Source organism: Mixophyes fleayi, chromosome 10, assembly GCF_038048845.1.
Source record: "Mixophyes fleayi isolate aMixFle1 chromosome 10, aMixFle1.hap1, whole genome shotgun sequence".
NCBI classification, from domain to species: domain Eukaryota; kingdom Metazoa; phylum Chordata; class Amphibia; order Anura; family Limnodynastidae; genus Mixophyes; species Mixophyes fleayi.
Genome location: NC_134411.1, coordinates 4,992,936 through 5,011,648, shown reverse-complemented (window position 1 = coordinate 5,011,648; position 18,713 = coordinate 4,992,936). Strand labels below are relative to the sequence as shown.

At 40.0% G+C, this 18,713-nt stretch overlaps 1 protein-coding gene across 7 annotated transcripts in view; it reads left to right on the top strand.

Annotated features, from left to right (window-relative positions):
- MARK2 (microtubule affinity regulating kinase 2) overlaps positions 1-16,970 on the top strand; it is a 150,868-nt gene extending 133,898 nt beyond the window's left edge. For 5 of the 7 annotated variants that reach the window (XM_075187707.1, XM_075187711.1, XM_075187710.1 and 2 more), the window contains 2 exons: positions 9,491-9,535; positions 15,170-16,970. In XM_075187707.1, coding sequence (XP_075043808.1) covers positions 9,491-9,535; positions 15,170-15,521 — 397 coding nt within the window. In that variant the 3' untranslated portion in view covers positions 15,522-16,970. The remainder of the gene's footprint in view (positions 1-9,490; positions 9,536-15,169) is intronic. The other 2 variants (XM_075187712.1, XM_075187709.1) reach the window with 1 other exon arrangement.
- The last annotated feature ends 1,743 nt before the right edge of the window (positions 16,971-18,713 follow it).

Genomic DNA, 18,713 nt, shown 5'->3' with positions numbered 1-18,713 from the left:
CCAGGGTTTCCCAAACCCAGTCCTCAGGACTCCCCAACAGTGCAGGTTTTCCATATCTCCTTGCTGGAGCACAGGTGTATTCATTATTGACTGACACATTGTAACAGATCCACAGGTGGTCCTAATTATGTCACATGTGATCCAGAAAACCTGCACTGTTGGGGAGCCCTGAGGACTGGGTTAGGGAAACCCTGCTCTAGGCTTTGTCTAGCCTGACTATTTAAATATTTGCAGTTGTCCACAAGAAAACACCTCTGATTTTAAAAGAGAAGTCTAATTTTGTGAACACCCATTTTGTAATGTAAATAGGCATATAATAGCCAAGGGATCATAACTGCCTAAATGTTAACGATGGTTAGGTACACTTACCATCGGAGTATCTAACAGTGCTTGCCTTGAAGTCCCTTCAAGATATGCGTCACCCCCCCTCTAGCACTTCATGTGCCATATGTCACTGTAATGCTAATGTTGGGCAGAGAACATGGGGCAGCAGAATACATATGATCTCCCATTTGAGAAGAAACTTCAGCTGTGGATTGACAGCAGGGGCAGGGGGGCATCTCCCTTTCCCGGGGCGGTCACATTTTTTTCCCTTTTAAAATGTTCTTAATAGGCTGCTGAGTCAAGTCTTTCCCCTGGGGCTACAATTTGCCAGCCCTTCCCTGATCGTATATCCAACTACCAGTAAAATATGAGGAGGCAATTGTACCTTAAAAAGGCCTCTAGTTTGTTTAAGGTGAACTTGATTAAAAAAAAAAAAAAATTCAATGGTGGTCATGTTTGAAGCAGAGGGAAATTTTAACATCTCAGTACTATGTTCAAAAACAGCTTGAGCTTTTAGGTCTTTTATTGATGAGACTGAATTTTCTCTGCTGTGGATGTAGAAATTAAGTTCTGTGCATGAATGAAGTCATTCCTGTCCCTTGTGTCAGCATGTATTTCTCTTCAGCTTTTACTTGTGATCACTACCCTGTCTTTCTGTAAACCCTACCTACATATTGCTAAAGATGCCTGAAAAGTCACACCTCTTCACTGCTGGGGCATGTAGGCTTAAGAGCATTTTATTTAATAGGTGCAGGAAATGTTGAATCATTTGAGTTTATAAAGCTGTGTATGCATGGTTCTAACGGGTACTTGTGGTATCTTAGCTCTACAGAGTGCATAGTGATAGATGCAGTGGCCATTAAGCAGCTAGTGAGATTTATTTTAATTGCTTAATACATGTATCTGTAGTGTTAGAAATTTTTGTGTATTTAGAAAATGTTTGTGTATTTTACCATCTTACCCACGAGATGGTGCTAAATGGTTGTTTTAGGTATTTGGCTTTATTGTGTGTTTTTCATTGACATAAATGAACAACTGTTACACTGGCTGAAAAGTTGCCCTCATGCTCCCCTAATTACATTTCCACTCCTACCTTCTCTTCTCTGAAATTAATAATTTGTGCACACAGAGGCATTTTAACTGGGTGTATTCACTATACACCATCGGGGGAGGGAGGACAGAAAAGAGAACCATAGAATTGCCAGACCATGTGTTAAGTACACTTATGTGGTTTCGCTAGTCTCAGGAGAGATGAGTTATCTTGCTGGGTAGCATTTCTGGGGTTGCAGTAATTATGTGAAATTACTGTTGTACATGCCAATCTTATGACAGCATTCTATAGTTAAATTTGCATTATTAGATTAAAAATCAATGTAAACATTTTTTTTTTTTCCACTAGTGCACTACCATGACCAAAGAGGAATATTGGTATGGTAGTGAAGGGAAGGTGGTAAAAGCCCACCAGGCATGAAAGTCTGAGGGAAGGGGCAAAGCAAACAAGGAGAACTGCAAAACAAAATCTTTGCGTTTTCATGCCCAAAAGCTATACATGCCCTGTACACAAAACAATGCACTTGACACAGTATACATTTTTGAATTAGCACATCGTGGGACTATTGCATAGGGGTACATCTTTTCTATATGTGGCCTAAATTGTAAAGTGTAAATTAATGTTCTCTAATTTTTATCTACTGTTTCTGTGTTTTATTATTTATTGCTACCATTATTGATTGAGCTAAAACTGTGTATGACCATAATCTCATCCTTCAGTGAACGAAGGTCGCCAAAATTATTTTTGGTGAAGGAGAGAGAATTCACAATAGTGATATCTATGTCACAAAATATTCTGTGCCACAAAATATTATGAGAGCATCAAGGCAGATGGAGTAATAAGACAATAGAATTATAGTTATCATTCCTTTTCCTCAAAATACTCCACGGCAGCCATGTCTCTAGACAGGTCAATAGAAGATAAGATTATAATGACTAGCAAAGGTGTGGATATATGTCCATCCAACTGCTTTTCAAAGCTCTGTTGCTGAAGCCTGAGCCCTTCTCACCCAAGACGTTGCTACCGCTCACGTTGGGTGGGCCCTCAGAACCTTTGGCATTTCTCTTCTATGCCTGTAATTCCTTCTCTGATCAATCTTGAAATGGCTTGTTAAGAAGGGACACACACTTTTTGAGGTCCAGTAGAAGTCACAAAAACTTGTTCCATGCTTCTAAATCATTCAATCCTTGACAAATATTTGGAAATTGTCTCAACCAAGTCCAATGACTGCAGTTTTCTTTTTTTTTTCTTTTTTTTACTAGGTTGTGGATAAAAGTATGGCAGCATGACTTCCTGTTTTTTTGGGTTTTTTTTAAAGTTTTATTTTTGCAAGGTCATAATAACCAAAAGAGAACAATTGACATAGTGAATACACTTATCAAACAGTAATCAACACAGATAATCAAGTCTACGACCAGCGTAAAACATGTGGAACGCTAAGTCAATCGAACTTTTAGGAGTAGAATAATGAATGACACAGATTTTTTTGTATAAAGAGGAAAAGAGTGTGAAGGAAGGAAAAGAGTGAGAGAAGGAGAAAAGAGAAGAGGTTAGAAGGTGACTAAATCCATTGTAAAGAAAAAGAAAAGTTCTACAAAGAAATGAGGTTCGAGAACTGAGTTATGTAAAGGGAGGACACGCCTGAAAGTGGGATAACCATGGGTCCCAAACCCTGGTGAAGGCTTTTGAGGAATTTCGAATAATACTGGTCATGTACTCCATCCGTTGAGTCAGACAAATTCTATTAATTATGGACTGCATGAAAGGAGGGGATTGCATGCGCCAGTCTGCCGCTATTTGACAGGTAGCTGCTGAAACAATGTGTCTAATTATTTTGTTCTGATGTCGGGATGCCGAGGGAGCCCCCACAGGAAGGAGAAAAAATTTAGGCTCCAGGGGAATATCCACCTGGAGAATTGAACTAATCAGGTCTCTAATTTCAGCCCAGAAGCCTGACAATTTTGGGCATGACCACCATATGTGGAGGAATGTACCTTCATGGGAGCACCCTCGCCAGCACCGATCAGACGTATCCGGATGAATGTTATAAAGGCGCGAAGGAACATACCATTGGTATAGCACCTTATAATTGTCTTTAATTCGAACACAGATGGAGCTAGAGGCAGCATTCTCGTATATCTCAGACCACTCCTCATCTAACAGCTCTTCACCAAGGTCCCGTTCCCAGGCTTATTCATGGGGGCTCTAAGATTTGAAGAGGAGGGAGCAAGCTCATAGTAGAGCGTTGATATTAGACCCTTCGTTGAGGATTGGCGTAGACAGAGGGCTTCAAATGTAGAAAGAGGTCGGGATAGAAGGCGATCCTTAACTACACTATGAAAGTGGTGAAGTTGCAGAAACTGGTAAAAGTGCTTTGAGGAGATGTGGATATGTGATTGAATTTCGTAAAACTGTGGAAAAGTTGCAGAGGTGGTTATGTTATTGAGGTAACTGACTCCCCGCGAGTACCACGGCTGGAATTAACTATGGAGACGTCCTGGAGGAAATTCGGGAGAGTTGAATAGGGGTATGACCGGGGAGGGATGGGGCGACAAGGCATATTTCTGGGAAGATGAGTCCCAGATGGTTAGAGAATGCAAAACTACTGGATGAAGTAGTAAGCGTTTGGGACGACGAGATCTTGGTAGCCATAGGAGAGAAGCTAGAGAAAGAATTCCCAGACCCTCTGCCTTTACTTTGGACCAAATCCTAGCTTCAGTCGGACCGGACCACAGAACACACTGAGCGAGTTGGGCGGAGAGGTATGACTTCCTGTTTTAATGTGGAATGTAATTCTACATTTGTCTGAAACGTTGGTTTGGACTTAAGTATCACTTAATCTGCATAGCAAACGTGGAAGCCAAATGCAATTTGCACAGTTCCATTCAAGAGCATTCCAGATTGAGCTTTATACAGAACCAGAACAAGTCTGTCACTTGACCAGCCATTTCATCAAACTGTCTCCAAAGAACTGCCGCTCACTCCGTCGATGTCTCAAAGTAGACAGCCTTATCAAGAGTCGTCCCATTGCCATTTAGATTGGACATTTGTGACCACAGATGCCAACTTAAGTGGCTGGGCGCTGCCACTCTGTATTGTTTCAGGATCTTCAGTAGATGCCAGGCTTCCAATAAATGTGTTAGAACAAAGAGCAATGCTAGACGCTCAAATCAGAGATCATCCTCTTTTGGGGGAAAAGCCCATAAAGATTCAGTCAGACGTTTCAGTGGCATCCATCAACCATCAGGGAGAAACAAAGCGCTTCCTTGCAATATAAAGCCAACAAGTTAATGCATTTGACTAAATGTTTCAGCTTTGTCGGAGATGGTTTTTCCATGCATAGTGAACTGAGAGGCCATTTTTTAGGATATTGTGATCCTAACTTTGCTGCAAGATCAGTCTTCAGAAGAGGAGGGATCTCGTCATTCTTTGGATGTTAGGACTTATGTTAATAGGACTCTGAGTTTAAAAAAACTGATCATCTCTTTGTTTTCATATGATACCTACAATAGTGGTTGACATGCGTTAAAGCAAACGTTTGCAAGATTGGTTACTTTCACGATCCAACAGGTTTAATTGGGAACAGGAAACTTGTTTCTCAGTTTAAAGGCACATTCTACAAGATCTGTGAGTGCCTTCTGGGCAGCAGGACATGGAGCTTCAGCAGGGTATCTGTGTTCCGCAGCCACCTGGTCTTTGGTTGATGCGTTTGCTAAGTTTTACAAGTTCATTGTTTTGTGTCAAAAGATGATGGTTTAAAATGGAAGATACTGCACACTTCAAACGAAAGTTTTTGTTTGAAATGGATATCTCCAAACGTGTGCAAAGATTAACTGAGCGTTACTCAGTTTTGCATTACCCAGTAAGGCTTCTGGTCTTATTAGCCCTGACATTTGTGAGTAGATAAAAAAACTTAGTGGTATTCACAATCCGCTTTCTGGATGGGTGAAAAAAATCTGTGTTTCTCTTTCATCCTATCCTATTTCAATCCTAACTGCTACCATGGGTTGGATGATTGGAGCTAGGAGTTGGCACTCAGTTATTTGTTTAACCTACAAACAGACTTCTCCCCTCTGCAGCCCCCTGCATCTTCAGTGTAATTTGCCCGCATTTATCAGAGTGTGGCGTATCTACATCAGGTGGTGCGAGTGTCACTCTTGCAATGGGGGCTTTTCGACTTTCTAGGCTCTTGGCAGTTCTCCAGGTTTGTTTGTCCGACTCTTAGACTGGTCTCTGAGAGTCCATGTATCAATCCTTTCTGTCTATTTCCCCCAAAAAATTGCGAAGTTGCCAGAAGGCAGGACCTTTCATCAGGGGGTTTTGCATATCCAGCCTCCTTGCGTTTCGCCCAGAGCTCCCTGGGATCTGAACTTGGTGCTAACTATTCTTCAGAGCGCACCCTTTGAACCATTGAGAGCGGTTGAGTTCAGGTTCCTCACTTGGATGGTAGTTTTTCTCTTGGCCTTAGAATTTGCACGTAGTGTCAGAACTTGGAGCCCTCTCTTGCCCCTCACCCACGATAGGACTGTTCTGCGTATGGTTTCTTCTTTTCAACCTAAGATGGTTTCATGTTTCACCTGAATCAGGAGATTGTAGTCCTGGCTTTCCAGGTGTGAGATAGCTCTTTGGGCTTACAATCTGTGGTATCTTTGGATGTTCGTGCCCTCTGCAAACGAACCTCAAACATTCACTAGACAGATTCCCTCTTTGTGCTGTTGCAGGCTTATAAGAGGGGATGGCCGGCTACTAAGCATCGTCCTGTTCATTACCTCCACCATTAGGCAGGCCTATTTCACAACAGATCGGCCTGTATCTAGGTGGGTGCTTCTTGGGCTGAAATGGAGTTTCAGCAGATCAGCTTTGCGGAGCTTTACTAAGTTTTACCAGTTTAACGTTTTTGCAACCTCGGACGACCGCTTTGGCCACACTGCCAGGCTATCAGAGAGGTCCCGTAGGTAGCAGTGTCCCCCCAGATAGGATGAAAGAGAGGAAGATGTTTCTACTTACAATAAATCCTTTTCTCTGAGTTCATCTATCTTGGGAACACTGCGTTTCCTCCTTTCTGCTCTTCTGCCTTCTGCTTTTTTCTCAGTTGTCTTACCCTTTCTTGGGGCTTTATAAATACACTGAGGATGTAGGGGATTGCAGAGGGGAGGAGTATCTCTTTAGGTTAAACAAATAATTAACTGTTTGAGTGCCAACTCCTAGCTCCCCTCAATCAACCCATGGTATCAGTGTCCACCAGATGGAAGATTATTATACTTACGATAATTACTTTTCGATCGTGGGGCATTAGGTTTGCTGAGTTGGTGACACAAGCAATGATTGTTACTTTATAATTCTATTTCTAATTCACAGTTTATTACTGTAAAGGGCTGCAAAACCTCTTCTACTTCTCCTGATATGATACCTGAAACCAGAGTCGTCGGATTAGTGTTATCACACATAATAATGGGTCCAAAGAATTGGCTAAAGTGGGGATTTTAAATGTAACCTTTTTTTTATTTAATAAAATTAATAAACATTTGTAACAAATACTATAACATTTTGTATCAATTACATAAAATGCTCCACAAATGTTTAATAGTTCATGGAGAACTTTCCCCCTTCACTGATATTAGAATTTGTATTTAAAAATAAATTTTTACATTATTTTTATCATTTGTAATAACATACTGAACTTTTGTCCCTTGTTTAAACCCAACTTTTATGTCACGATTGGGATCAGTGCTACCTTTACAGTTTTAACCTTATATGTAATTAACATACCTGATATACCGGTAATAAGAGTGCGTCTTATTTCAGCTGTGATAGATGATGTGCCACGCGAGTTGGAATAGTTTTTGTACTTTTCTCCCATCTCCGTAGCCAAAACCACAGTGCATAAAAAAAGCATTATGATGTTGCTGATTCCACCCACAATCTTCCTCCTCACCTTCTGCATACACAGGGTCGCTTTATGAGTCATGGCAAGTTTATGGGAGTGAGCAAGACAACTTAAGATGTTGGTGGTTTTTGATTTATAACTAGACAGTGTAGAGTGCTTTTGTAGACTTGTGCAAGTATTTGCTCATTTTCTTTATCACTTTATCATTTTCACTCATTAAATGTGTTTTTTGTTTCCAAATTTAATATATTGGACATCAGGGAATCACTTGAGACAAGGTAGGGAGGGAAGATCATTAATAATATATTTGCTTAAAAAGGATCTAAAGTTTGTTTACACAATGTGGTCACACCCCTCTAGCTTGCCAGTTTCCAGTTCCTTTACATTAATTATATATTCATAGTAGTCCACAGTTCTTTATAGCACTCTTTCTGCTAAAACTATTAACTTTTCTGCTCTACAATGTTTCCCACACACAAATATTTTTTTTTGTTTTAGTCTTTTTTTTATATTTGGTCAGTTTGAACTGTGGTTATTTTATTTAAACATTTTATTGATTGATATTTTGATGGTTATTTCTAATTATTGGACATTTTTTATTACTTATCTAGGCTTTGTTTTTAAATTAAATTGTAGGGCAGCAGACAATTAACTGATAACAGTGACTTCTCTGCTTTAAACCTTCTGGCGTTTTCACAAACTCCAGTTTCAGCATTAGCAATTACTCACAGGAATAACCACAATTCCTGTCTGTAACTCCTCCCAGGTCCCTCATGGCTAACACTTCCTGCATATTAGTTCTGCTTACTGATTAACACATCTTTGCTCTTTGTGATCATACTCACACTTTTGGTGACTGCTGCTTGTTATCTGGTACACTTTCTTACAATGAGGTAAGTCATTTTGTTACACAATATGAAACAATTTAAATTAAACTGAGCATCACTACAATTGTGTGACATGTCAGTTTGCTTATGTAGTTAGCAAAACTTTATTGAGCTTTGTTGTCTTATAGTATATGTAGCATACATGTCTGGTTTGCACTGTTTTTGTGCTGTTGAGTTGTCCACTCAAAAACATTCATAACAAACAAAGCCTAAATGATGTTTATTTACAGAAATTGCAAAACCTGCATAACTGATGTAGCCCCCTTACATGTAAATCAGATGGCTAATTTCTGTAATATCTAAGCAGTAGTCCATACCTCTTTCAATATCTCTTGCAAATGGATAGTTGGTTTGTTTGTTTGTTTTTGTTTGTTTTTACTTTATTTGGTGTACAAAGGGACCCACAATTGTGCAACAAGAAGCAAGTGAAGCTTTGTATTGATCCTTGTGCTTTAGCCAAGTGGCAAGGACTGACCATGTATAGTAGTTTTTTAAACTTATTAAAGTACAGTGTATTGAGGGCTGATAACAGTAGCTTGGACAGCTGCATTAAAATCATTTGTGCACCTTTTGTCCACTCAAGTTTGCTCACTACAAGAATGTGATATTTCTTTTTAAAATTTAAAACTCGGTCATCATAGAAGCGTAAATGAGATGCACAATATATGTATGGTTTTATGTGGCTAAGCAATCTAAATGGATTTAACGCAAACTCATAGTGCCTTCTAAATGTGGTAATATAACACATGCCGTTAAAGTGCTGTGGATGTCCAAATAAGTACAAATCCACTGAAAATTATCTGTTATGTGTTTACATATGTTTTGTGTGTAGTGGAAAATATTATGAGAATACAAATTAGTATATCAAAGTTTAACCTTGTAATTTTAATGCCACATTTTGCAGTTTTTTGTGCTTCTGTTATATTCTCTCCATATGCGAATAAGTGTGTAGACAACAAAAACAATATTCTTCACCTCAATGCTCGCGATTCCATATACCATTTATTTCTGTTATAATTGAAATCATACACTGTATGTCTGTTTTAAGATGCAGGAGTGTTGTAATAGGAATTACAATATCTGTCAGTCTTTAATACAAGTGTAATATTGAAGTAATTGCAATATTTCTTTAAGCTCATGTTAAAATAAATATGTTGACTAGAACATACAAATTGGCTTTCTTTTTAACTTGACTCATGTTGTGTTAAAGTTTTTGTGAAAGGGATGTTGCACACAATCAAAGAAGAATGAGGTTGTGTCTTATATTTAAAAGGGACAAACGATGCTCTGCAGAGTTCAGAGTTCACACACTGAACAAACTTTTTACCTCTCTCTTTTGAGGAACCCAAATGAACCAGAAGGGAAAGATCGAGTCGAGAGCAGCAGGTGAGAGAGCCATGTCCTCTTAACATAATTGTTAATACATTTCCTAACAATCACCAGCTTTTTCTTTACTGTTATACCTCCATATTCAGCCCATTCTCCTGCTTCTCTTTAAGTATGTTCTAACTTACCGGTTTATTTTTTATTTATTTTTTTATTTTGCATAACTTCATATTCTATTCTCCCTGTTGGCTCTTTCTAATTTCTCTTTCCCTCTGGGATCAGAATCCTAGCTTCTGCTGCTCACTGTTTCCCTGATTTTTGCTGTTCTGTTTCTATAGCTAGTGAACAATTACTACTGCAGAGCAACGCATCCCCCTTCACTTCACTGTTCTGTATTAGTAGGACTGTAATAACAGAATGCAGTTGATCGGCTGTGTGTAGAGGAACAGCTCAAGGCTTGTTGCAGAAATAGTGTCAAGTTAAGCAGAGTAGTTTTTATTTTAATATTAAAACAGTACATTTAAGACTCAATTCTTTTAAAAGCATCCAGGAATAATTTAGGGAGGCACTGATGCACCTGCGAGTGACTGGAGATATTGTCAGACACTTCTTATTATAGACGTAGCACATTTTTTAAATTTAATTCTTCAATTTCCAGTTTTTTGTTTTTATGATTAAAGCAATATTTAATATAAGAGATATTCATTTGTGACAGTTTGTTACAGTTTACAACCACATTTGTCCACAGTGTTTCTCCTTTAGTAGTAGTGGGGGGGGGGGGAGGGGGGCAGACAGTGGGTTAAGCTGCAACCTCTCAGAGGTAGGCAGTTGGTAAAGGGAATAAAAAAGCCTGTCTTCTCTGCAACCCCAGTTAGAGTTACTCCCCAGTTTGTCGAAATCAAATGATGCCGGGGGAGTGGTCACTCCATCCGGAAGTATTTCAGTCTGTAGTTCAGAGGTGGGGTCTTCTGGATATAGATCTCATGGCCTCCAGACACAACAAAAGATTTCCCAGGTTTTGCGCAAGGGCAAGAGACCCCGTAGTGGTGGACGTAATGACGATGTCATGGAAATTCAGTTTGGGATCCTCCGATTCCCATGCTTCCTCGCGTGCTCAGACGAGTAAGGCAAGGCGGTCTGCCGGTAATTCTAGTAGCTCCCTCATGGCCACGCCGAGTGTGGTACGCGGATATAATCTCAATGGCGGTAGGACAAGGATTTCGTCACGAGACGACCTTCAAGGTCCCTTCCGTCACCAGAATTTACCTCAGCTCAGTTTAACGGCATGGCTGTTACAGCCAGCCTCTGGAGAGCTAGGGGTTTTTCCTCCAGTGTAGTGAACACTATGATGCGAGCTCGAAAGCCAGTTTCAGCTCGCATCTACCACCGGATTGGACGAGCCTATATCAGATGGTGCGAAAATAGGACATGTCACACGTCTTCCTTTTGTGTCCCTCGCTTATTGGCTTTTCTTCAGGACGGGCTAGAAGCAGGGCTTCGTTTAGGTTCCCTAAAAGTTCAGGTATCGGCACTTTCAGTCTTTTTTTAACCTGAAATTAGCGGATTTGCCAGATATCAAGACTTTTCTTTAGGGAGTCTTGCATATTCAACCTCCCTATGTTCCGCCTACAGCACCATGGAATCTTAACCTGGTACTGGACATGCTTAAAGGGCCTCCTTTTGAGCCTTTACCTGAGGCAGATTTTAGGTGTTTGACCTGGAAAGTTGTTTTTCTTTTGGCAATTGCTTCGGCACGTAGGGTGTCAGAATAGGAAGCTCTGTCTTGCCAAGAACCATATTTGTTTTTTCATGAGGACAGAGCGGTTTGGAGAACACTCCCCTCTTTTGTTCCAAAGGTGGTGTCTTCCTTCCATTTGAACCAGGAAATTGTAGTTCCGGTTTTTTCATCTACTTCTCAGTCTGATCTGCAGTCTATGGAAAAGTTAGTTGTGGTTAGGGCTCTCCGTATTTGTCAAAAGAACATCTCAAATTAGACGAACAGATTCCCTGTTTGTTATCTATGATTCTAACAAAAGGGGCTGGCCAGCCTCTAAACAGTCCATTGCAAGATGGATTACGGCAACTATTAAGCAGGCTTACTTAAGAGCTAACCTTCCTGTGCCAGAGAGACTTGCAGCCCATTCCACCAGATCGGTAGGGGCGTCATGGGCAGCAAGAAATGGGGCTTCTGCTGACCAGCTTTGAAGGGCAGCCATCTGGTCTTCTGTCCACACATTTACCAAATTCTATCAATTTAATGTATTCGCTTCCGCGGATGCAAATTTCGCTCGTAGTGCTATACGAGCGGGGCTTTCAGAGCGGTCCCACCCTTAGGGGGCTGCTTTAGAGCGTCCCCATGGTAAGCAGTGTCCCCCAGACTGGATGAAAGAGAAAAGAGGATTTATATACTTACGTTAAATCCGTTTCTCTGATTCCGTCTGGGGGTCACTGCGATCCCTCCCTTCTGCCTTTCCTCTGTATGCTCTTGGTTGGTTGACCTATCTCCTTGGGGCTTTTTAATTAACTTAGGAGGAAGAGGCGGGGGGATTGTAGAGGGGAGGGGTCTGTCAGCAGTGCTAAAGATTAACTAGCTAGGTGCCAACTCCCGTGCTTCCTTTCACAACCCATGGTAAGCAGTGTCCCCCAGACGGAATCAGAGAAACGGATTTAACGTAAGTATATAAATCCTCTTTTCTCTAAGCTGGCATAATACATTAGAAATACATTTCCTATGCAGAAACCACATCTTATACAGAAATACAACACAATATAAAAAAATCAGTGCATTTGCAGTGATATACAGGTGTGCACTGCACCCCTAATTAAAATATCTACAATAAGTGATTCTACGTGATTCAACCACAACTGATTTTAGTGGCATGAGCAGCCATGAACAGGTGGTCAGGCCAGCAATTTGTGCAATTACAGGATGGTTCACCTAGGGTAGGGGTCAGAACTTTTTTTACCTTTTACCCCAAAATATATTTAGATGCGCCGATGTTACCCCCTTGATTTGAAAGCAAGGAAATCATATATTATTGTAATTCAAAATTGTATTGAATCTATTCAAAATTTCTTTGAAAGCTTCAACTTCAGAACTTATGGTTTTGGAGAAATGATGTTTCTTCATTTTTGATACGAGAGCAGCAATATTGGGGCATTTCGATGTCGGAGCACAGTCTTCAGTGTCCAGTCGATTTCTCCGCTTTGTTTTTATGTTCCTTAGAGTGGAAAATCCTTGTTCGCAAAGGTAGATTGTTGCAAAAGGCAGCAACTTTTTGACTGCCTCCTCATGTTCAATTTTGATGCCTCTGCAGCTGTTGACATCCAAAAATATGACAGATCTGCTTTGTTTTCAAATGCAATACGTGCTTCATTATTGCATCGAAGCTCAAGAAGTGCCTCTGCCAACCCTTGAGGCACTTCTGGTACAACAGCAATTTCACATTTAAAGGGGTCTACAATCCAACTGACAGCATGTGAATTGGCAGCATTACCCCCAGGAATTTCATTTTTACCCCATTTGGGGTAATTTACCCCTGACCACTGACCTAGGGAGAAACTTGACTTATTACTGAAGGTAAGGCCATTTGGATATCTATTGAGGATGATACCTTTTGATTATGCCAAACTAGCTGCCCGATCCCCTTCTAATGGCGTTGGCTGATGTTACTTTCAATAAATCCTTAGTCAGCATTCCCTTTTTGGGAAAGGTTACATTCCATCCGGAGCAAGACATAAATTATTAGATGTTATGGGGGAGCTCATTCATTTTATTTTAGAAACACTTAAGGGGCAAGACACTTAACAAATGTTTGATACAACTGTGGGCATTATTGGTTTAACTACTCTAAATGGAAAGTCTAAACAAGCCAGCGGTTAGAGCACTTCTGGGCTAGTGATAAGAGACTCCAAAACTGCTGACAACTTTTAGGTCTGTTTGACTATCCTTTTCATTTTTAATTCTGGAATATTGTTGGGGTACGTCTGATAACTTCAGTAGTGATTCCTTGTCCATTAATGATCGACACAGCTTTCGCCCTCCTTTTCTATTAAAACCTATATACCACAGTATGTCTTTCTATGATGGGATGAGGGCCATGGTCATTACAATGCTTGTATATGAAGTTTTATCTCTGGCCCCGAAGGTACATACCTGAAGGCCTGGAGCAGGTCCCTTTTCAATCTCTACCCACATAGTTATGACTCTGGTAGATGGTCTCTGCTCACCTCTCATAATACTGATAAGGATGCTTACTGCAAATTTCCTAACCTTAAGAATATTGAGCTCCCTATTACCATATTGAGCTCCCTATTTACCATACTGCAGCAGTCAGAGTGCAATATAGCAATATCCCAGAGATGGCATGTCAAAACCATCTGTGGGGCATCACAAATCTTTGGCCATGGCTAAGTCTTGATAAAGCGATGGCTAGAGTGAACCAACCAGCTCTAAAGCGATCTACAACACAGTGGGTGGAGAATTGGGTAACTTTCTCAGCCATAAGAAGCTGGGCACAGGTGAATCCTCCAGAAATATTCCAAAAGCTCATAAATATTTGGTGGTGGTGTCAAGTACATACTTTTTCTAGGTTATGCAAAACTGGTGTGCATGACTGCTTACATGACTGTTGGCATACAGTTTCTCCAAATGCAGTCACATCATTAATTTAGCTTCTTTCATAAATCCATGATTTGTTATTAGGTTCCTGTAGCAAGAAGTCTTTCATTGAGCATCCATCCCTTCCATTCTAGATCACTTTTGGACATCCACAAATTGTTGCCCCACTGCTGCTGAATGGGAATAGTGAGCTTTTACTTGCACAAAAATGCATTTCTGTAAAACACCTATGGGTGGGAGCTTCTAGTTTATTAAGTGCCTGCCTTCTAAAAGATGGAGAGCAATCTACAGCATGAGACGACACACACGGCTCAGAGAAAGCGATTTATGGATGAGCATTAATATTATATAAATTTTCTTTAAAAAACAATACATATCAAAAAATGTTTTTGTTTAGCAGACTGAAGACTTTGAAGCAATAAAGATGTGTATATAAATGTTTACATTCCGTGATACTAAGCTACATTCTGTAACTACCTTTTGTATGGAATACCTTAATTGTGATAGCCAAAAAGGGAACCCTTGTGTAAATGAGGGCCAATACCTATATAAAGTTTTCATAACTTTTTCAGACAATGCAGCATTTAGAAGCTACTAAATCTGCACTAACAAATAAAATTGTAGGTGGAAACCTGTTTTTTTCTGCTGAAATATTTATTTTTCAGATACAATGCAGATCCTGAAGCACTTTAAAAAACTTCTCTGTTGCTAACTTGATAATAGAAAGTATTTGGCTAAAAAATGGTGCAGGCACAGTGTGAGCAGACTTGACCCCCTACCTTTGTGCATTTTTCCCAAAATATTTTCTATGTCATCCCTTGAATGACATTACAAACGTTCATTTATAAAGTTGTCAGATTACCTCCTACAGGCTTTATATATTTGGAAATCTCATGCAACACTACCTGTGGGCTGTAGAAGGGTTTAAGACCTCATGAAAGTCCTTTTTATTGCTGTCTTGCATATGATTTGGAAGATTAATACATATTTTATCTTCATATGTAAACATCCCTAAAGCAAGGTAACACGTTTTATGAAAATACTAAATTCTTCTGTTATGTTTGTTACCTCAGGCCTCACCTGACTGTGGTAGAAAAGGAGAAAGATGACTTGAGGGACTCCAAGCCACGATCACTGCGTTTCACATGGAGCATGAAAACCACCAGCTCAATGGAGCCAAATGAAATGATGAGTGAAATCCGCAAGGTGTTGGATGCCAACAGCTGCGAACATGAGTCACAAGAGAAGTACATGCTGCTTTGTGTCCATGGCTCACCAGGTCATGACAGCTATGTACAGTGGGAAATGGAAGTGTGCAAGCTTCCACGTCTCTCCCTCAATGGTGTGCGCTTCAAAAGAATCACTGGCACCTCCATGGCATTTAAGAACATTGCCTCTAAAATTGCCAATGAACTAAAACTTTAACAGGGATCCTGCTCTGTGAGGGAGAGAGACAAAACTGCAAAATGAGACACTCACAGACACCCTAACCCCAGCTTGCCCAGCACTCTTAACCAAGAGAATGCAGGAAATTCCATTTTGTTTCTCCTTGCTGGCACATCCTGGAAGGGGCAAAGCAAGGAGTAAGGATGGAGACGGGCAGGGTGCCTTGGGAATAACTACTGCTCCTTTCATTGTTGGTTTTGAGGGTATTTTATTTGAAATAGATATAATTATTTTTTTTTTTTAAGATTGGGGATGGGACTCAGATTATCTAATAGACAGATAAGAGTAAGCATTGTAGAATGAGAGCGTAGAGTGTTTGCCCGTCCCATAAATGTTTGTCACCTGTATGATGCTGTTGTTTCTGGTACAGTTATAAATCAGAAGATGAGAGATTTGAAGGGGTATTCTTTGCAAGCCCCTCCTTTTTTCTTTTTTCTTTTTCTTTTTTTTGTATACAGACAATACAGTTCAAAGTTACATTGTACAGAAGGAGTTTAAAATGATGTCTTAGACACTGAACTAATAGCTCAGGGTGCCCGTAATACCACAGGTACAAGTAGAGACAAACACAACATCGAGAGTTTGTGTGGGTAACTATATTTGTATGGAGGAAACCTGGTGGGCTACCAATATTTGTTTTTTTTTTTTAGGGTTTTTTTGTTGTAGTTTTTCTTGCTTTTAACCGTATCTGTTGGTAATTAGCTGGTTATCAACTGCAGCAATCAGTGGTTGGTACATCTTCCATTACTTGGTGGTACAATAATAGACAACTCTTCCAATCCAAATCTACATGGTCTTTCGGTCTTGTTTATATTTCATCTTTATACAGTCCACATTTGTCTTCACTTTTCCCTTTATGTGTACACTGAAAAGCTGATTTGAAATGTTGATTTAAAACTTTTATCGTGGAAAGTGAGGAACTTCACAAGAGCCCACTACGACTTCCTCCTACATTTTTAATGTTCCCACTTTTTTGCAAACTTAGCAGCATGGCAACACACAAAAACTGTTTGAATTTACAACATGCACATCTTTAGACGCTTGTATGAAGGGCTGGAATGGCAGGCATATTGACTGCAACGTTCACAATTTATATAGCTGTCTGTAGATAGATCTAAATCCAGGAAAGTATCAACCAAATACTAGGAGTATTGGAAATGAATGAAGGTAACCAACCTTGTTAAGGAAAGCAAGTACACTATATCTGACTTGGCAACCCCTCAGCTGCAGTTGTGGGCTGTATCTGTTGTATATATCAATCCAAAAACTTTGTGCGTGACTCCCAGCTGCAGTTGAGGAGTGAAGCAGTTTCCATGGTCCTATATGGTCAGTGATCACTTGCTAGCGTTATGGTTTATTTTGTTTATATTTTCCTTTTGTGTGAATGATTTCTTTGCTGTTTGAAGAAAAAAAAACTGGTGACAATGAGTCTTCATCCTTTTTCTTTTGTTTTACTAAAACACACCGACATTTACCTATACCTGTCATAAGTAAATTGAACACATGCAAAAATATTTGTACACTTTAAAATTGAAAAATATTAAGGAGTAATAATGAAATTAATAAAACAGATTTATTACAGCTAGATAATTTTAAAATGCCATCAGTATTTAAAGGCTATATCAACAAAAAGTGATATATTAAATTTTATTTTATTTTTTTTAACAAAAAATATGGTGGCACCATTTACAAACTACATGGGTGTCTACTGCTTATGGTCTGAATCTCTTCTGCTCATAATCCCACTTGTCTGAATCAAACAGACAAAAACTAATAACTTTCGTGCTACATGTCCTCTAGAACAGTTTCTAAAACTTTTTGTCCTCAGGGCCCCTGACAGTGCATGTTTCCCATATTTTCTTGCTTTAGCACAGGTGTATTCATTACTGACACATAGTAACAGATCCACAGGTGGTATAATTATTTCCCTTATCACTAGGAAAACATGCACTGTTGGGACTGGAATTGAGAAACACTACTCTAGAACAGATGCAGAAGAAGGACTAGAAGCATGCCGGGGGGGAGGGGTTAATCTTTGTGATTGAGGTCTAAGAAGCATAGTGCTAGTGTGCAAATACAAAGGCCAAGACCTCAAAAACCATGAGCCAGTGTCTGGTTTAGAAGTTAAGCAGGGGGTGAGGCTGGAGGTCCATGGAGCCAATAGTTTGTGAAACGATAGAGTAGTTTCTCGGGATATACATGATGTGTTCCATTTAATATGTGTGCGACACACACGATTGCACAGCAGCATAATGGAGGGAGGGTGAGAAACCTTCCATAAGGTCACTATTTGACATTTCACAGTACCTGTAATGTGTTTGCCTACCACAGACTTCCCTAAGCATGCCCACATGCTGCTCAGTGGAGCAAAATGTTTAGGGTCATGTGGGATTGGTAGACTATTTTGTGACCAGGGAAATTACTTTGTTCCAGAATGATTGAAGTTTTGGACAACTTCACCAGATATGTAAAAAAAAAAAACCTGGTTGGCCACAATTTCTCCAACAGGCATCTGATGCTGGGAAGATGCTGCAGAGTGTAGTTAGGATATAGTACCATCAATAAGGTCATTTGTAGGCAATTTTAGCCTTGATGTGAACATTAATAGATGATTTTGTGGCTTCCTTTAAATATTGGTATACTCCTTGTGGTCTAAGGGCTTCCTGAAATCTGGTTCCCATTTTATTTTATTTTTATTTTCTCTCTATGTAACACACTTCTCCCCTCCTCAAAATAAAGTATTAAAATGAGGAATGGCATGGGGTTTCCACCATGGAGACAGGTCTGCAAAGAAACAGGCTGTACTAGAGTGGAATTAAAATGTCTAATTTGCAGGTACTGGCCGTTCGAAAAGCTGGGCAAGTCTCAAGTCTGAGAATTGAAAGAAGATGCCCATTCTGTTCAGGAGGGGGTTTATTGGGGATAGGTTAAACCTTCTGTTACGAGTCCAGATGGTTAGGGAGAGGCAGATGATAGTGTGAGCAGGATGTATTGGGGTCAGACAGAGAAGGGTACATATTGGGAAACCACCTGCTACTGCTAAACTCTGGTGTTGGGGGGTAGGTGGAGGGATGCCACTGTATGCAATGAGCCAATTGGACTGCTTAATAGTACTTGCAAAAGCTAGGGATGTCCAAGCCACTTGCACTAGTGAGTCTATGAAGGATACAA